The following is a 19,320-nucleotide window of genomic DNA, read 5'->3' on the forward strand; positions in this document are numbered from 1 at the left end:
CTGTGATATACAAAGAAAAGAATTTCATTGTGCAGTGACGTATATATGCCACGACTTCCTCTTTGTGTCTACTAGATGGGGGGGAAGGTGATACTAGTTGTGCTGTTGCAATATTTATTGAGTTTAATGTTAATTAAGAGAGTGTGTTGTTTAAGAGTGATATGTATGGCATGTAATATCTTCCATTACTTGTTAGCTACACTGACCTCATAGCTCCAGTGGAAAAAAAAGAAAGAAGAAGCAACCAGTGGACACTAAAAATGTCATGGCTGAGCGAGTACATTTGGAGTAGATTGGATTAAATTGGAGCAATTGATTTTATTTCTGCTTTTACCCACTGAGTCCAGCCTTCAAACAGCATCCCGGCTTTCTTATGCACCGGAGCTTTAAGGCATATGGCAGCTTTGGTCCTGACATTTGTTTCATTTCTGCTCTCAAGCAACTGGTGCCAACTCATATGAAAGCTAATGTGATCTCACCTTACATAAATGTATAAATATGCTCAGCACTGCCATGTCAGGTCGCATCAGATTCGAGAAAGCCTCCAGTGTCTTTACCTAATCAGCTGTGACAGTAGCCTGTTCTGTTAAGAGGTGAGAGAGAGCAGGCTTCTGCGAAACAGGCCAAAAGACCCGCCGGAGCGCCTGGCTCCCTTTTATCTTCATCCACCTCACTGACGACGAAAACGTGAGACGTGCTGATGAATATTTTAGAGACTAGCTCATATCCCTTTAAAGGATTGATCTTGTTTCGTTAGTGTTTCCGCCAGTAAGTGCTATTAGCCCTTGAGCCACGTCAGGAGAGAGCAAGAGGAAACGTCTGCTATTCCAGAGATAGTTCATGCGACGAGGTGAAAAAATAATACAGGGCAGCCTTAGGGATGGATTTCTTTAAGTGACATGTTTTGTGTCTGCAAAATAATCTAAACAAAAAGGAGGAAACGAGACTTAAGACGTAACGGAACAAAATCATTTTCATGTTATGACCGTTTGACTTGTGGTTTTTGTCACACGGCCTAACCATAGACATACATGTGCTTGTTCTGACACATCGCTTCTATGCAGAAGCGTCTTTAGCGTGTATGCGGTGTAGGGTGTAGCTGTTTTTAATTTGGTGACCAAAAATTCACCCTGAATGTATTCATTTCATATACCATGATGAACACGTGATCTTCAGCTGCAGCTAAACTTCTTTCTCAAGAAAGATTTTCACTTTGGTTAACAGGTTGCTGCTTTATCTGTAATGCCATTACACGGCACTAAATGACATCTCAGCAAGTTAAAATATCTTGAACCTGGTCAAATTGATCTACTATTTCTTAATATAATTCTTATTAAGATAAATTTGTTTATTTCTAGCCATTTGAGCAAGAAAATGAAAAGCTTCAAACAGTCAAATACACTATACTGCCAAAAGTTTTGGGACGTCTGCCTTTACATGCACATGAATGTAATATGGAGTTGGCCTGCCCTTTGCAGCTATAACAGCTTCAACTCTTCTGGGAAGGCTTTTCACAAGGTTTCTCAGCTGGGAGCATGAAATTGTCCAAAATGTCTTGGTATGCTGAAACATTAAGAGTTCGTTTCACTGGAACAAGCCCAACCCCTGAAAAACAACACCTGAATTGAATGATTTGGAGGGGTGCCCCAAAACTTTTGGCAATATAATGTAGGTTTAATCATCATAGATTTGGTTTACAGACTAAAGGACTAAAGAGCTACTATTTCTTATTATACGTACCTGTTTATATTTTGGATCTTATAATAAGAAATAGTAGCTCAATTGATTTTTATCTACCTATAGTGACATCAGTAGGAATTAGCCTTCACCTAAAAGAGAGCAATGCAGCAGTGCTTTAGTCCTTTAGTCTGTCCAGCTCTCTCACCTGTACACTCACAATCTGTATACTCTGCTCCAACAGATCAGGTTCTTTCATGCTCTTACTGATCGCTAACAAGCCGAGCCGAATCCCTGCGTTCTGGAAGGTTCACAGGATTCCTTATTAATAACATAGCATTGAACATGTCAGGAAAGTGGTGAAGCTCTTTTATTCTGTTATTGTGTGTTATCCTGGATGTTTGAGATCACTGAGATGTCTCCCCCATTCAACACGACTGGAACAGCACTATTCATGTCTCACTAATATTTCAATATATAACATTTACTTTGGTTCAGGCTGGAGCTTGACTTTAATGGCTTCCATGTCAAATCTAAAACTATTACAAACCCCAGACATAAACAGGTACTTAAAGGTACTTATAGTTAGTATATGCAAGAGTCTTCTGAAAGAGATATTATCTCTCATCCTCTCGCATTGTGCCATCACCCAGGAGACCGTAACCGTGGAGCTTTGCCCAGAGACCCCTGCCTCAGTACAGCACTGGAGGCTTGGTGCATTCAGGTGCAGTGATATTTTTGACACTGGGTTTTTTAACAGATGTGATAGACACAGATTGATGTAATAGCGTAATAGGTGCAACAGGCAACTGACCGCTTATCGATTTGATTTTAGAACATTAGAACTCTTTACATGCTGCCTTTATTGCCATGGTAGCCCCGTTCAAGCCGTTACGTGTTTGAGCTATTTGCATGATTGAAAGTGGTACTGACCCTGTGTTAGGGATCAGCATCACTTAGGAATCTTTAACTTTAACAGCAGCATCATGTGAACAGAGCTGTCGATTGGGCGGAGCAATGTGTGCCCTCTAAAGGACTTTTTAAAAAATATTTTAAGTAATATATATATTTTTAAAATGTAAGTAAAAATAAAATATTTTGATTGATTTCAATGTTTTAGTTGATTTTTTATATACAGCACATTTTTTAAGTGTGTGACGCTACTCTGGGCAGCACGCTGCCTAACGGTCAACCGCCTACTTGTTTAAAAATAACGACAGAGAGAGAACAGGACTAGTTTAGAAAGTACATTTCTGGAGCAGAAAAACGAATTAAAAGGCATATTTAGAAGTATTGATTTATAACTAATAATGTGTGGAAACAAGGATTGAGTAGTGCGAAGCAGAAGGGAGATGGCGAGCGGGAACAGGAGCAGGAAGAGGAACATGTGGTCTTAGCTGAGGTTAGCGTTCCTCTTCATGTGGTAAAACCTGCCCACACTACAGTACATGAATGATGTAGTGATGCCTACACAGTCAGTATTGGTTTCTATTAGTGTGTATTTGATCAATGATTCACTGCAGTAGTGCTAAATGTCATATACAGATTTAATGAGCAGTAAGTCAGGCCCTGCATCCCTGCAAGTCGCGCTGAGCTTCGCCTCATGCTTGGGACGAGCCTGTAGGAGAGTATTTGCTATGGAGACATTTTTGACTCTTTCTGGAAGTCTGCTAAGGTTGACTGGGTCATGATGAGAGAGAAAGAGAGAGTGAGAGAGAGATAGAGAAAGAGAGCCTGGCTATCTTGTATCTGTCTCTAACAGGCTTAGCATGCTTGCCTCCTCCTTTCTCAGCCCTCTGGTTGTATATGCAGATTAGCTGTTATTATGGTGCTCTAATCCCACTCAGCTATTTAAATAACCCCTTAGGTTTCACACACACACACACATATATATATATATACAAAAACACACAAACACAAATCCACTTATACGTAATTGTGTAGCCCGGTACACACTCAAAACTTCCTCTCAATTACATCCTTCCCCCTCGGCCCACTGTGACCTCTGTGATACCCTCCACTCCTTCACGTGCCTTATTAAGGTGTGTGTGTGTGTGTGTGCTGGCCAGTTGTTCTTGGTTTGATGAGTTAGACAGTAGAATGAAATGTCTGGATAAAAGAGAGTGCAAATCATCGTAGGGTGCAAATATGTTCAGGTTTTATAATATCATTATACCGAAATATCTAGTTGTGATGTGAACTGAAGAAAGAGGAAGCAGAGAATGAGAGCATGAGCCATAAATAAATATATATACACACCCCGAAGAAGACCTGCTGTAATCAGTGATTATTTACGAAGTAGGAGGTGTAAAATGGCCAATTATGGTGTCTTTCCTGCAAGAGATGCAATCAGGTTTAGATCAGAGTAACCGAGAGGAGACTGATGGGGTTGTCGAGCATCAGAATGGAGGATTTCTCCTGAGACACTTCAACAGCAAATGATAGAAATTTAATGCCGTCTGTGTTAGCAGGGCTAGTTCTTGCCTCAGAAGCAGATCACTGAAATGACGCAAAATCAAGCAAACACCATGAATCACCACAAATGTTTTTGTTTTTTGTTTTTTTCCAGATTGTAGCCAAGATGAAGCTCTCTTTGATTCATGTCAAACATGAGTACAGCAATCACAGAAAGTAATAACACCGATCAGCCATAACATTATGACCACTGTCTAATATTGTGTTGGTCCCCCTTTTGCTGCTAAAACAGCCCTGACCCTTCGAGGCATGGACTCCACTAGATCTCTGAAGGTGTGCTGCGGTATCTGACACCAAATTGTTAGCAGCAGATCCTTTAGGTCCTGTAAGACACGAGGTGGGTTCTCCGTAGATCGGACTTGTTTGTCCTGCACATCCCACAGATGCTCGATTGGATGGAGATCTGGGGAATTTGGAGGCCAAGTCAACACCTCACACTCATTGTTGTGCTCATCAAACCATTCCTGATCCATTTTTGCTTTGTGTCACAGCGCATTGTCCTGCTGAAAAGGGTGTGCATCGTCTGCAACAGTGCTTAGGTAGGTGGTACGTGTCAAAGTAACATCCACATGACGCTGCCTCCGCCACCTTGCCTTCTTCCCATAGTACATCCTGGTGCCATATGTTCCCCAGGTAACGTCCCCAGGTGACGCACATGCATCCAGCCATCCACGTGATTTAAAAGAAACCGTGATTCATCAGACCAGGCCACCTTCTTCCATTGTTCTGTGGTCCAGTTCTGATGCTCACGTGCCCATTGTTGGCGGTGCACAGGGGTCAGCATGGGCACCCTGACTGGTCTGCGGCTATGCAGCCCCATATGCAACAAACTGCGATGCACTGTGTATTCCGACACCTTTCTATCAGAACCAGTATTAACTTGTTCAGCAATTTGAGGGCTTCAGTTTTGGAGATGCTCTGATCCAGTCGTCTAGCCATCACAATTTGTCCCTTGTCAATCTCGCTCAAATTCTTACGCTTGTCCATTTTCCCTGCTTCTATCACATCAATTTTGGGGACAAAATGTTCACTTGCTGCCTAATATATCCCACCCACTAACAGGTGCCATGATGAGGAGATAATCAGTGTTACTCACTTCACCTGTCACTGCTCATAATGTTATGGCTGATCGGTGTATAAATGTGTCTTTACTAGTAAGAGTTTAAAAGGAAAATCCTGTGCTGGCTTAGAGAAAAATAAATGCAGGAAAGTTGCCCACAATCACACCCTGAAGTGAGGAAACTTAAGGAAAAAGAAGATTTTTAATCGAAACTTTTGCCTGCGCTCTCTCCAAGCACTGTGCGTCCTACACCTCTAGATTTATTTGACGCTGCGCTACTCCGTATCCACACTGTTATAGAAAATAATCAGTGATGCAGCGCACCATTACCTCCTCACAGCAGATTATACTCCTGTAACAGCATGTCCTGAAGTGGGTTTTTTCCTCACCAGACATCTTATACCACAGCCATCTGACAATGACTACCATTTTGCTCAAATGGATTCTGAAGCACATGTTGTACTTTTTATCCATTTATATTGAAATTTAACACCATCTACGAACCCATTTCCTACCATTTTTCTTTCAATCAGCTTCAAACAGTTATTCAACCAACCCCTGTCTTTTCTGACAAAAATGCAGCAGGTCATGTTACTCATGAAGGGTGAAATGTTTTAGCAAACTGCCTCTCTCATAAATGATCACGTTTATTTTGTTCAGTACAAACTCACCGCCAAAACAACTTGGGGTTTCAACTACAAGAATCTTGCTTGAGAAATTAGCATAAGCAAGAGAACAGAGATTTATGAAAGTGCTACATGGCAGCAGATGCAGTGAATATTAAAGCCAGTTGGTTTCAGTTGATTTAAATACACCGCTGAGGGAGACTTACGAGACGTTTTATTGAAGGTGCAGTCGGCATCGTCTTCTCTTTACCTCATATCCGTGCTTGTGCAATTGAAAATACAGCGTCAGATGATCACCCCACTCTGGTGTGTTCTTTCATGACTGCCTTAGTAATAAGCTGTGAAAGTTATGCCAATAAAATACAGAGGGGGGGGGAGAGAGAGAGAGAGAGAGAGAGAAGATGGGAAAAGTGAAGCTGAGGAAGGGACACAAAGGACACGTGGGAATATTAGTGTATGACATTGATTAATGCAGAAGTCACCCGAAAAATCCCAATTACACACAGCTTCTTTCTTCATCTGTGCCTCTGTTGCTGTTTATAGCCACGGCATATTATGGCAGGGGAAGACTCTTAGTCCAGGACACACACACACACACACGCACACAGAGACAGTGGTGAGCCTGCTTCTGTTGCATAGTAGTGCAGTGATATCATGATAGAAGTGGCTCTGTGTGTGTGTGTGTGTGTGTTTGGTGGAGGAGGAGAAGGAGGAGGACATATTATAGCATGGAGGGAGGCTCTTGGTCCACACATACACACACACTCGGCCACTATAGTCATCACATCACTGCACTACTATGCAGCATAATGCCATAATATGTCCCTCACCACACACACAAACACAGACACACACAGAGCCACTTCAGTCATGATATCACTGTTGCACTACTACACAACACAAGTAGGTTCACCACTGTGTGTGTGTGTGTGTGTGTGTGTGTATCCACTGTCTCGGTAATTGCTGCTTTGAGCTAGAGTAGAGCAGTAATGTGCACGGGGTTGGGATGTTCAGAGACGTGTTGGGGTGGATGCGGGTTTCTCAGGGTGACAGAGAGACAGGGACGTTGGTCTCACTCGGCACATATTAATGCCAGGAGAGGGTTTGGAGTGTCAGGAAAACACGGCAATTACGGCTCTAGAACGCATGAATGCTCTCTAATGAAGCCGAATGATTCCGAGTTAACAGGTAAACACGCGCACACACACACACACACACACACACACCTCTGTAGCTTGGTGATGCAGTGTAATTGGGGTAATGGCTCAGTAATCACGAGGTTGTCAGTTTAGAAGCAAGGCTGTTTGGGCCCTGGGCATGAAGTCCAACACATGCAATCATGCCGCAGTCCTTAAGCGCTCTAAACACTAATCCGCAAAACACACAGGGCTTTAAATGAAGTCAGGTCTAACAGACTTCCTAACGCTGGACATCACAAACCTTTTGGACAAACACTACATGGACACGGACACAAAGCTTTGGCATGTTGGTTCTTCCTTGTTTTTTATTGTCACACTCGTGAATCCACTTTGAGTAAATATTTCTGCATATTTGTGCTTTTGTTTTCAATTGATCCACTGCATCAGAGTCACTGGATGTTCTCATGGAACAGAAAATATGTCGGTTTTGTGGATGCAGCTTGAGAGAATAGAGAAAAAGACTAAAATAGTGAAATAGTATGTATCAAAGTCAAAGAAGCTTTATTGTCACTTCAACCATATATAGCAGATGCAGTACACAGTGAAGTGAAACAACGTTCCTCCTAGACCAGAGGCACTACACAGATAAAGTACAGTGACGCAGACAAACATAGAGCTAAACATAGAGATAAAAAAATTAAACTATAATTTAAAAATTAAAATTAAACTAAAAAATTAAACTATACTTAAGGTGCAATCTTTAAGAACTAGACATACAACAGAAGTGCACAGGAAGACAAGACGGTGCAGACAAACAACATATAGGCCGACTTTGTGCAATGAACAGGACAATGTGCAAAGAACAGTGTATACAGTGATTGCAGATATTAAAGCGACACATGTAAACAGGATTAATATAAATATATATAAATGTAAAGTGGCATGTGCGTGCAAACAGGACAGTTTAGTGTGTGTGTGTGTCTATGTCCAGCACAGTTAAGTTCCTTTTTGTGCGTGTGTGTTATGTATGTGTGTGTGTTTCCTGTGTGTTGTGCATCACTCCTCACATGACTGCTTATCTGAATGTGTGGCGGTTTTTACTGTAAGTGTGTGTGTGTGTGTGTGTGTGTGTGTGCGCACATGTGTGTGAGAAGGGAGGGAGACAATGACCTTGTAGAGGATGAAAATCAGGGTCTGGCCTCCTCCTGTGGCAAATGTCTCATGCCTTAATGTAAGCTGGCGGAAAGCACACTGTCCCCTAGAGAGAAACACACACAAACATACAAACACACACACACACATACAAACAAATACACACAGGAGGAGACTCAGAGTCGCTGACGCTGGTTTAATCCTCAGCCAGTTGAAATGCATGGTCTGTGTCTTGGTTTCAACTAATATGAGCTCTGTGTATATATGTGAAGTATGAGGTAACACACACACTGTGCTTTTGTCAGAAAGACAGATAGGCGAAGTCTAATCATAATAACATGCATATATTCCGAATGTTTCCTCCATTTGATGGGAAATGGGAGTTGGTGGAAGAGAGAGAGAGAGAGAGATGGAGAGAGACAGAGGGAAAGAGAGAGAGATGGAGGAAGAGAGACGGAGAGAGAGAGAGAGATGAAGGGAGAGAGAAGGGGGAAAGAGACAGAGGGAGAGGGAGAGAGACGGGGAGAGAGAGAGAGAGAGAGAGAGAGAGAGAGGGAGGGAGAGAGCGAGTGAGGGATGGATGGATAGGTGGATGGAGGCAGAGTGAGAGGGAATTTTGGATGGCTGCATCTGTTACACTAATGCCATGTGTCACACTACAGATATGCAATATCATCTGGGGGAAAAATGTGTTTTTGTTTCTTCTCTAAATTTTCACTGCCAGTCACATCGTAGTCTCTCTCTCACTCTCTCTCTCTCTCTCTCTCTCTCTCTCTCTCTCTCAATTCAATTTAGAATATGTCTCATTAGCATGGCACAGGTGCATGTTCTGTTGCCAAATCTCAAGTGACTGAGTGTGGGAACATAGAATACTAAAATGAAATCTAAAAAAAAAAAAATGAAATAATAGAAATAGACAAAAGAAAACAGCAGAAATAAATTGTCAACAACAGAAGGTAGTTTTGCTGCCTCATCGCTCCAGATTCCCTGCTTCAATCCTGTGCTAGTTCTCCCAGTGGGTTTCCTCCGAGTTCTCTGGTTTCCTCTCATCTAACAAAACCCATGCTAGCAGGTGCAGTGATTATTGTTGTTGTAGTTAATAGTTTTGTGATAATGATAGTTATTTGCTTTAGCTGTGCATTGTCTTAGAACCAGGGTTGTTATGCAGGAGGAGAGGATTAGTTGATAGTCTCATGATAGTAGTGAATCTCTCTCTCTCTCTCCCTCCCTCTCTCCCTCCCTCTCTCTCTCCATCTGCCCCCCCTCTGTCTCTCTCTCTCTCTCTCATGTCTCTTCCCACTCACACATGTTCATAATCTACCTCCATTAAGCCTCAGTCTGGCAGACTGGTTCTCCTAACATACACAGAGAGAGAGAGAGAGAGAGAGAGAGAGAGCAAGAGCGAGACAGTTTTGATGAAGTACCTTGCTTGTAGTCGTATTTTTTATTTGCTTTGTATGCCCGGCGTGATAACGGTGTCTCCCAGTGTAGTGCTGCACGTCTCTCAGTCTGTAACAAGCCTCCAGTGCTGCTGTTCTCATCAGTAATAAACACTGGGGTTAATCAGGCCTGTTAACTGAATTACAGCCTCTGCACTAGCTGCTCTGCATGCTGCCGCCTTCTTTCTGGTTGGAAGAGCAGTGACCACACATCACACTGATATTAGTTTTTATTCCCTTTACCATTCAGATACATCACAACACAAAAAACACACTCTTCATCAACTGACCAAGAACTGCAGTGAGTGGAAAGGACAATAAATAAAGACAAATACACACACACACACACACAAATAAAAGGCTTGCTAGAAGTGCTTTTTAGTAAATCCCCCCTACACACACACACACACAGAGTAGTTATGAAGGAAACAGTAGGAGTGATACCATCTATTATGTGGAAGATGTAATATTACACACAGAATATCTATCTATCTATCTATCTATCTATCTATCTATCTATCTATCTATCTATCTATCTATCTATCTATCTATCTATCTATCTATCTATCTATCTATCTATCTATCTATCTATCTATCTATCTATCTATCTATCTGTCTGTCTGTCTGTCTGTCTGTCTGTCTGTGTCTCTCTCTATGTCTCTATATCTGCTTCTCTCTCTCTACAATGTTATGTGAGGGTAATTATTTACAGGTACAAAATAAAAGATGATAAATCTAATACAATAGAATAAGTTCAGAATAGAATTTCAGTCATGTGTGTCCAGAGTTTTAACTGATTTCTGTCTGTCTGTCCCTCTCTCTCTCTCTCTCTCTCTCTCTCTCTGTTAAATGTCCCTTTTGTGTTTTTAAGAGAAAGAGTTTTCATTGTTTTCTAAACAGTGGAAGATTATTCAGATTGTTCTATATAAACATTTTAGTGAGCAGATTTTCTCTTTTTTTTGCTGCTATTCATATGGTAAAATAAAAAAAAGCAGGTTAATTAATTTTCTTTTTGGACAGGCAATAGAAAGAAAAAAATAGAAAGATTTCAAATTGTAATTGTTAGTACTCAAGTGTTTGGTCAAAAGCAGGGATGATGATTGAATATAAATACTCTGTTTAAATGAAGGATGTGGATTTTCAAGCTGCTTTATTCTCCCTAGATAATGCAGAAATAACTTTTGTAAATTGATTTTTATAAAGAAGTGAACATAATGTAATGAACTTGTATGAAAGAAAATGGTATAGAATAAAGTATTGTTAAGTCTCTCTCTCTCTCTCTCTCTCTCTTCCTTTCTCTCTGTCTCTTTCTCTGTCTCGCTCTCTTTTTCTTCCTTTCTCTTTCTCTTTTTCTTCTTTCCTTTCTCTCTCTCTCTCTCTCTCTCTCTCTCCGTATTGAAAACCCATCACAGCTGGTCTAAAAGTTGAGTCAGCAATTAAACCCCTCTTTATTAGCAGGCTGAAAGTTTTACATCCCCTTTGACGCTCTAGTTTGTTTTGTTTTGTTTTTTTTATTTGAATGGGACTCATGTGTTTAAGTCTTCTTTATTTTAGGGCAAAAACATTTAACCAGACTCCAGCTTTCAAGCAGAATTAGACACAGTCGTGAACAGGGTTTTGAGTCTTGGAAAGTGATGATCATAAGACCTATAGAGGAAACAGAGGGAAGATATAAAAGTCTTGAATCCTTGTAAAAAGGATGCTATTCCCATCATTCCGAAAGGGAAAAAAATAAACACAAAGACAGTAATAAAAGAATAAAAGAAAAATCCAAAATCCAGCAGCATGAGATACTTTTAGAGGCAGAAAATATGGGAAAACAATTCATTAATAATGTTTTAGGACTTTCCTAGTTCCAGTTTGAGTGATGCTGTGCACACTTTATGCTCAGTTTCTTCTTTTCGGCTGACAGGAATGAAACTTGATGAAACTCTTCTGCTGTTTAAGCCTGTTTACTCTAAGCTTGTGCGTGCCTCCTGGTGGTCCAGCGGCAGAACCCCGTGCTCTCATTGCCGCCGTCCAGGTTTGATTCCCGGGCAGGGAGCTAACCCAGCTGAAGAGTTAGCTCTCAGTGCCTGTCCCAAGCCCAGATTAATTAGGAGGGTTGTGTCAGGAAGGGCATCCGGCGTAAAACCTATGCCAAATCGAACGTGCGGACCAAATGATCCGATGTGGTGACCCCAAACAGGGAGCAGCCGAAAAACAACAACAAGAGCAACTATAAGCTTGTGCGTCCTGAGATGCTTTTCTGCCTCCCATGTTGGTAAAGAGTGATTATTTGAGTTACTACCTCCTTCCTAGCAGCTCACACCAGTCCTATGGGGCATTTATCTCCATAGAACTTTCCCTTGCTCAGTGTTTTTGTGTATTTCTCATTCTGTATAAACTTTCGAGACTGTTGTGTGTGAAAATCTCAGGATATGGACAGGTACTGAACATCTATAGGGCATTTCCCCCCATAGAACATTCACTGTAATAACTCTAGACTCTGTTGTATATGAAAATCTCAGGATATGGACAGGAGATGCTGAACATCTCAAACCAGCTCATCCACCAGTTTCAGTCATGGTTTCCTCATTCTAATGCTCCACATGAACATTAACTCAAGCTCTTTGACCTGGATCTGCGTGATTGTGTGCATTGTTCCACTGACACATGATATATATTTATATATCTAATACACACACAGACCCACTTACTTCCCCTTGTGTATAAAGAGTATGTTCAGACACAGAAGTGCTTCAGTCTGGCTGTTTTAAGAAGCCTTTTTTGAATGCATTTCATTTCTCTAATGCTTTTTTATTCTGACATTTTCTTCACACACTCTCTCACTCACTCACTCACTCACACACACACACATTCCCCATTCCACCTTTATCTCCTGTGACCTTCACTTTCTGTACATGCCTTGCATTCTCTTTCTTATTCTCTCTTGCACACAGACTCGCACACCTCTCAGCTGTGTGTGTGTGTGTGTTGCTGTGTTTGCTTTAACTGTGTGTGTGGCAGTGTGGGTTTTTCCTCAGCAGGAGAGAAGCACAGGGATGGAGTAAGGAATGCTGGGGGGCTTCTGGGAGATTGACAGGCCAAGACTAGATACGTGGTAGAATGATGTCTGACTGACAGCAGCGAGACATGACAGCCGTGTGGGTTGTGCGTGTGTGTGTGTGTGTGTGTGAGAGAGAGAGAGAGAGAGAGAGAGAGAGTGAGAGAGAGAGAGAAAGAGAGCTCATGGGCAGTTATATGGAAGAAAAAGGGCTGAATTCAGTCAGCTGGTACTCTTTATACTATTACAGTTAGGTCTTTTATTTTCTGCCAGATCATCCGGCGGATTTCCAAGCCTCTCTTTTGTTTTCCATCACTTTGCTGTTGTGTCACACTGTTGTCTTTCTAAGCAGGTATTTCTGGTTGGCCACGTATCTGTCGCAACTCTCGCGCTCTCTATCTCTTTGTCTGTTCTTTCAGCGAGGAGACGCACGTCTGAGGCAACACAGCTGACGCAATGACGAGCTCACGCAGTAAAATCTACTGGAAAAGGAAGGTGGCAGTGCTTAGTTTCCACAGTCTAGGACCTGATCTTTCATGCTCTGTCCCTTACATGACCTCAGCTACAGCTTCAAGCACATCTCACATCCTGGACTTTTGCAAACAAACAAATGTTTAGTTTCTAGTCTGAACAATCAGGAAGCATTTACCCAGGAACACAATGCTTCAGATGACTACAGGTCATTGTGGTTCTGCAAAATGGCTCCACCACTATATCTCCACCTTGTGGATTACACAGTGATTACATCCGTCCGTTTCTGAGCACATAAGTGTGCATTAAGCGGGATATTAGCAGGATTAGGTCTTTAAGGGATAACTAGGCAGAAATAAATCTGATTTTATTGATCAATTGCCAATCCTGGCTCTGCCTCTAAAATTGATAGTGGCTTTATCATTACCAAGCACCATGTCTCACTCACACGTCACTCTCACCTTGACTATCACCACTATACTGTGTGTGTGTGCACCACAGTCTCTCTTGGTTGTTTTGTTTGTACTCTCCACAGTAAAATAATCTGTCCTGGTATCCACCTTCCTCTACAACTCCCTAACCATTCAAAGTTTTATACAGAGTTTATTTACATCCCAGTCCAGAAGCAATGTCGCTAATCTCTCTAGTTTGGCTTCATTAGGAATGAATTAGTCCATCTTAAGAGAAGGTGCTGTGAGTGTTTATTCGGGTTTGACTAAGTTTCTCATCATTAAGTCCTTTTAAAGCACAGCGTGACTTCTTTTGCTCACAGTAGAATGATCTGGCTGCGCTGGGCACATGCCCATTTCAGACTGAGATGTGGGCGGAGTTAATGAGCATAGGGGCGGGTCTATAATCCGACTGACGGGAGGCTCATCCAAACACAAACAAGGCTTTAGGATTCTCTTCTGGATTCTTTCAGCCACATAGTACGCTTGTGTTGAGGCAATTTATTCATTTGTTTTCATCACATTTATCCCGTTTTCAACTTAAGCTACATCATTAATCAGGACGTGTTTGACATTGTTTAGTTTAGCACCGGAGCGTCCTGCTAGCTAACAAACAGCCTAATAAACTCCAGGCAAGTCTAATCAAGTGGAGTCAGGGTCATTGTCGATTTTTTTCCACGCTGTTCCTCTAAACCGATGGCTTTATTTGAAGACTCTGGCCGTTGGCCTTGGCTGAACAAAACAAGTTGGCGGTTAAAATGAAAGTCATTTTTCACTTTCACAGTAGCTTTTCACTTATTTCAAAGAAAGAAGTCGGAGTTATTAAGCCTGTGGGATCTGTCAGCAGGTCTAGGCGTACATTCCTCACTCCTGAAGCTTTGCACATTTCCTATTAGCTTTGATGTATATACTGAATAATTCATACTGCGATTAACTGTTGACTGTCGAGTGAGCGTTCATGTGAAGGATGCAGTAATGATTTTGTTATTTACACAAACACATTCTCTCTCTCTCTCTCTCTCTCTCTCTCTCTCTCTCTTTCTCTAGCAACAAGCAAAGGCCATGCTACAGGCATCATAATTGGAGCCATTATCGGAGTCATCCTCTTCATCGCCCTCATCGTCACCATTGTGCTCTTGGTCCGCAAACAACGCATGAACAGAGAGTGAGTCTTCTCTCTCTCTCTCTCTCTCTCTCTCTCTCACTCTCTCTCTCTCACGAACACACTCTCTCATACACACACACACTCACTCACTCGCTCTCTCTCTCTCTCTCACACACACACTCACTCACTCGCTCTCTCTCTCTCTCACACACACACACACACACACACACACACTCACTCGCGCTCTCTCTCTCTCTCTCTCTCTCACACACACACTCACTCGCTCTCTCTCTCTCTCACACACACACACACACACTCACTCGCGCTCTCTCTCTCTCTCACACACACACTCACTCGCTCTCTCTCTCTCATACACACACACTCACTCGCGCTCTCTAACTCTCTCTCTCACACACACACTCACTCTCTCGCTCTCTCACACACATACACACACTCACGCTCTCTCTCTCTCTCTCTCTCTCTCACACACACACACACACTCGCTCGCTCGCTCTCGCTCTCTCACACACACATACACACACTCACGCTCTCTCTCTCTCTCTCTCACACACACACACACACACACACACTCACTCGCTCGCTCTCGCTCTCTCTCTCTCACACACACACATACACACACTCACGCTCTCTCTCTCTCTCTCTCTCTCACACACACACACACACTCACTCACTCTCTCTCTCTCTCACTCACTCGCTCTCTCTCTCTCTCTCTCTCTCTCTCTCTCTCACTCAAACACACACACACACACACTCTCTCTCTCTCTCTCTCTCTCTCTCTCTCTTGCTCTCACGCTCCCTCTCTCTCACCCCCTCTCTTTCTGTCTCACTCAGTTAACATTAAAAACGATGCCATACTCCAGTCCTGAGGGTTCATGGCATTTTATGACAGTTTACACCTTTGTCTCATTTAGCTCTCCTGATTCAGTCCATCATCTATATTCTAAAGGATTTAATGTGTGTTATGGTGTAATGGTGTGTGTTGAGTGAGAAAAAACACACCCACAAACGATTGTTTTCCAGAATCTGGTGTGAATCCAAAACATATATATTATAGAAATATATCTTATACTTCTTTAGGCTTCATGCATATCAGATTTAAGTACAGATAAGCCTTTTCCAATAAACAATTGTGTGTGTGTGTGTGTTGCAGTGGTCCTCCTACTCACAAGCCTCCTCCTCCTCAGAAGCACACAAAGATCTCCTACAGTGTAAGTCAGACACAGCTTTTATCTCGAATAATAATTATTATTATAATAACAATAATAATAATTATAATGATAATAACAAATTAATCTCTAATATAATCCAGATTTGTGCTTTATATAGATATGCTTTACTTCTGCGCCTCTACAGTCAGGTGATAGATTAAAGGGGGGAAAAAACGACAGATTTTTGTTAAGAACAAAAAAGGAAGAAACACAATGATGGAGTATTTTATTATTTTTAGTATTTTATAATGGACTCCTCATGTATTAATATTTAGATTTGAAGGTTCAATGAAAATTGCTCATTGTTCATTAATGAGTTCTGGACACAGGCAGTCATCTACAAATGAGTTTGATTTAAAATAGAAGGGTTTTGTCATAGAACCCTCATTGTGTGGGTCGTGATAGTGTCGTATGTGCAGTGCTGTAGCGCCACCATGTGGATTACTGAGTCATTACAGAGTGATCCACTGCAGGAGCTCAACATACACTTACATCTCTGGTTTTGTTTGATGAATTTGGTTATCTTTATCTGAGTGGAATATAACTGTTATAAATAAACGACATGGCTAAGTGACTTTGGTTTAAAGTGTGTGTGTGTGTGTGTGTGTATGTGATGTAGGCTGTCAGCAACACGCAAAACAATGTTCCACTCGAGTACTACGAGACACAAAGGGTAGAACCAGTGACGGTGAGAATACTCTTAACTGTAACACCCCTCCTATATATATATATATAATAATGTTTGAGGCTGTATCATCATTAACAGCATCCTCCCTCACCATGATGTCACTCATATGCTAAACATCATCTCTCACAGGATCTGGACTCGTACCACGGTGACGATGAGAACCAGCCGAAAACGTTTGGCCCCAACACCGGCTATGACTTTGAGGGCAGTGAGATTCTCCCCCCATATTGCGAATTCAGAGAGATGGATACAGGGATGGTTGCTAATGAACAGCACCTAGGCCCTTCGTCCTTAACCAGGGAGGACAGTTTTATGTCTGCTCCCATGATTGTGTAGGAAAAATTATAGATAGTCATATACACTGGACTGAGAGAGAGAGAGAGAGAGAGAGAGAGAGAGAGATTGAGTCATCCTTGTGATTTTAGATGTAAAGCTGTCTTGTGCTTCTGTCGAACTGCTGTTGGAACTCTTTTAAATGTTTAAGAGTCAGTATAAGATTAAACGATGCCACAGTCTGTCTCTAGCACACATTAAAACAGCAGACCTTCATCTTTAATCTCCGATGCTTCAAGCGTCATGAGACAGCAAAAATATCACCTAAACAATTTTCTTTTTAATTATCCAAATCCAAATAAGGTAAATACTTGAAATTCTTCTAAAATTCCGCATCCTATAGCCCCGGATTGTCTGACATCCACCAATTCTTTACTCTCACATCATCACCTTCCTTCCTTCCTGTGTTAAATTCCTATTTAGAATAAAAATAAACACAAGCCTTTACCTCATCATGGGCTTTTACAATATTACCAAAAAAATGTAGGCAACAATAAATGTATAAATCTATCAACTACTTTGTAACCTTTCGAATGCATATTGAGTGACTGCAGTAGCTGTTGCTTCATGCCTTCACACTGGCTGGCCTGAGTGATCGTCACGAATCTACAAAAATATTCATTTGCATGCTTTTGAACAAACATGTTAGGATTGAGTCGAGTCAACCAAGTCAAGTGATCCTTAACTATTTTTTTTAATTTTTATTTTTTTTGTTCATCCTCACGTCTTCTCACTTCTTAATGTTTGATGCATTTGCTTTTTTTATTTATTTATTTTTTTTAGGAAAAAGATTGTGGGTTTTTTTTTGTTTTTGTTTTTGTTTTGCTATTAAAAGCATCCTCGTGTGAATCGTCTTCTCACTTCTTAAGGTTGGATGCATGTGCTTTTTCTTCTTTTTTTTTTCAAAAATGATTGTTTTTATTTTTATTTTTTTACAAAAAAGATTGTAGTTCTTTTTTTAAATTTTATTTTATTGTTTACAAAAAAGATTGTAGTTCTTTTCTTTCTTTTTTTTTTACAAAAACGATTGTAGTTCTTTTATTTTATTTTATTTTATTTTATTTTATTTTATTTTATTTTATTTTATTTTATTTTATTTTATTTTATTTTATTTTTTACCAAAAAGATTGTGGGGTTTTTCTTTGTATTAGAAGCATCCTTATGTAAATTGCCTTCCTATTTCTTAATGTTTGATGCTTTTTCTTTTTTTTTTTTTTTTGTAATGATGTAGACCACTGTACAAAACACCACTGTAAACCCTGACAGGACCCAACAATCCCTGAATGCAATTATCTGCCATTTGCACATAAGATAATGTATAATATCCAGATTCTTCCTTTCTGTTCCAATATTTATGCAAGGCATGGAGTGTGTACTGTAACACTTCATCTTTCCTGTGCTCTCTGTATATGGAGTCATTCATATTTCCTGCTCTCACCTTCCCTGAACCCCTGAATCACTGTGACTGTGTTTTAATACGACGACTGCAGGCTTGTAGCATTTTTTACACTCGTCCATAAGTTTTTTTTAATTTCTGTAATGAAACTTTTATACGCTTAGAATTCTGCATGTATCATGATATAATATTCTTCTGTTGAAAAGGTGTTTCAGGTTTCCTGTGTGTGTAAAAGTCAACACAGAATCTGTTTCTGATTTCTTCTGTTCTGAATCTCGGAGCCGAAGGTTCTTCTGCGGTTCCTTCGGCTGCTTTTATACTGTGACAACAAGCATATTTGCTGTTTTTTTTTTCCCTTCTCTGCTGCTATTCTCCTTGTTACTACAGCAAACATACTGTTTATCTATCTAATTGACAGTATTAGGTTAATAAATTGGTGGTGGTCGGTGTATGTGCTTCTTTTTCTTGAGTTTTCAGCTGAACAGAAAGCCAGATTATAGCCAGAATAGTTGTATACAGCTATCTGTACTGTACCTGGAGTCTGTCCCGGGAGACTCAGGGTCACAAGGTGGGGCAGGGTGCCCATACAATCCAGGGCACACACACTATAGACAGTTTAAAGATACCAATCACACATGTCTTTTGAGGAGGAAAGAAAACCCCCTAAGCACAGGGAGAACATACAATACTAATAAAATATAATCTAATAATAATCTAATATTGAGAAATGTTTCATATCTTTTCATTTATTCACTACACTTGCTAATAGATCAGTTTTTTTTTTGCTTGTACTCAAGTCAATTTATAAGTTTTTTTTACTTTTTGACTTTTAAAGCATCAAAATTACAAACTGCTTTAGAGTTTTTCTTCATAAAAATGTAAATAACTGCCTTTAATGTTAATCATCAAACAAATGAAGTATGGTTTGAGCTCAAAATTAGCTCGCTAAATGAGGCATAGCTAGTTAAGTTTTGTAAAATTAGCTCATGAAATTAGATTTCATGATGAAATTGCTAATTGGACTTCCGGTTATGT

At 40.7% G+C, this 19,320-nt stretch overlaps 1 protein-coding gene across 1 annotated transcript in view; it reads left to right on the forward strand.

Moving 5' to 3' along the window:
• si:ch73-22o12.1 (nectin-2) overlaps positions 1 to 18,734 on the forward strand; it is a 79,842-nt gene extending 61,108 nt beyond the window's left edge. Inside the window, exons 7-10 of the mRNA XM_058388126.1 lie at positions 14,582 to 14,699; positions 15,811 to 15,868; positions 16,488 to 16,556; positions 16,686 to 18,734. Of these exons, the coding sequence (XP_058244109.1) occupies positions 14,582 to 14,699; positions 15,811 to 15,868; positions 16,488 to 16,556; positions 16,686 to 16,892 (452 nt within the window). The 3' untranslated portion in view covers positions 16,893 to 18,734. The remainder of the gene's footprint in view (positions 1 to 14,581; positions 14,700 to 15,810; positions 15,869 to 16,487; positions 16,557 to 16,685) is intronic.
• Positions 18,735 to 19,320: the final 586 nt, after the last annotated feature.

Source organism: Hemibagrus wyckioides, linkage group LG01 (genome assembly GCF_019097595.1).
Source record: "Hemibagrus wyckioides isolate EC202008001 linkage group LG01, SWU_Hwy_1.0, whole genome shotgun sequence".
NCBI lineage: Eukaryota > Metazoa > Chordata > Actinopteri > Siluriformes > Bagridae > Hemibagrus > Hemibagrus wyckioides.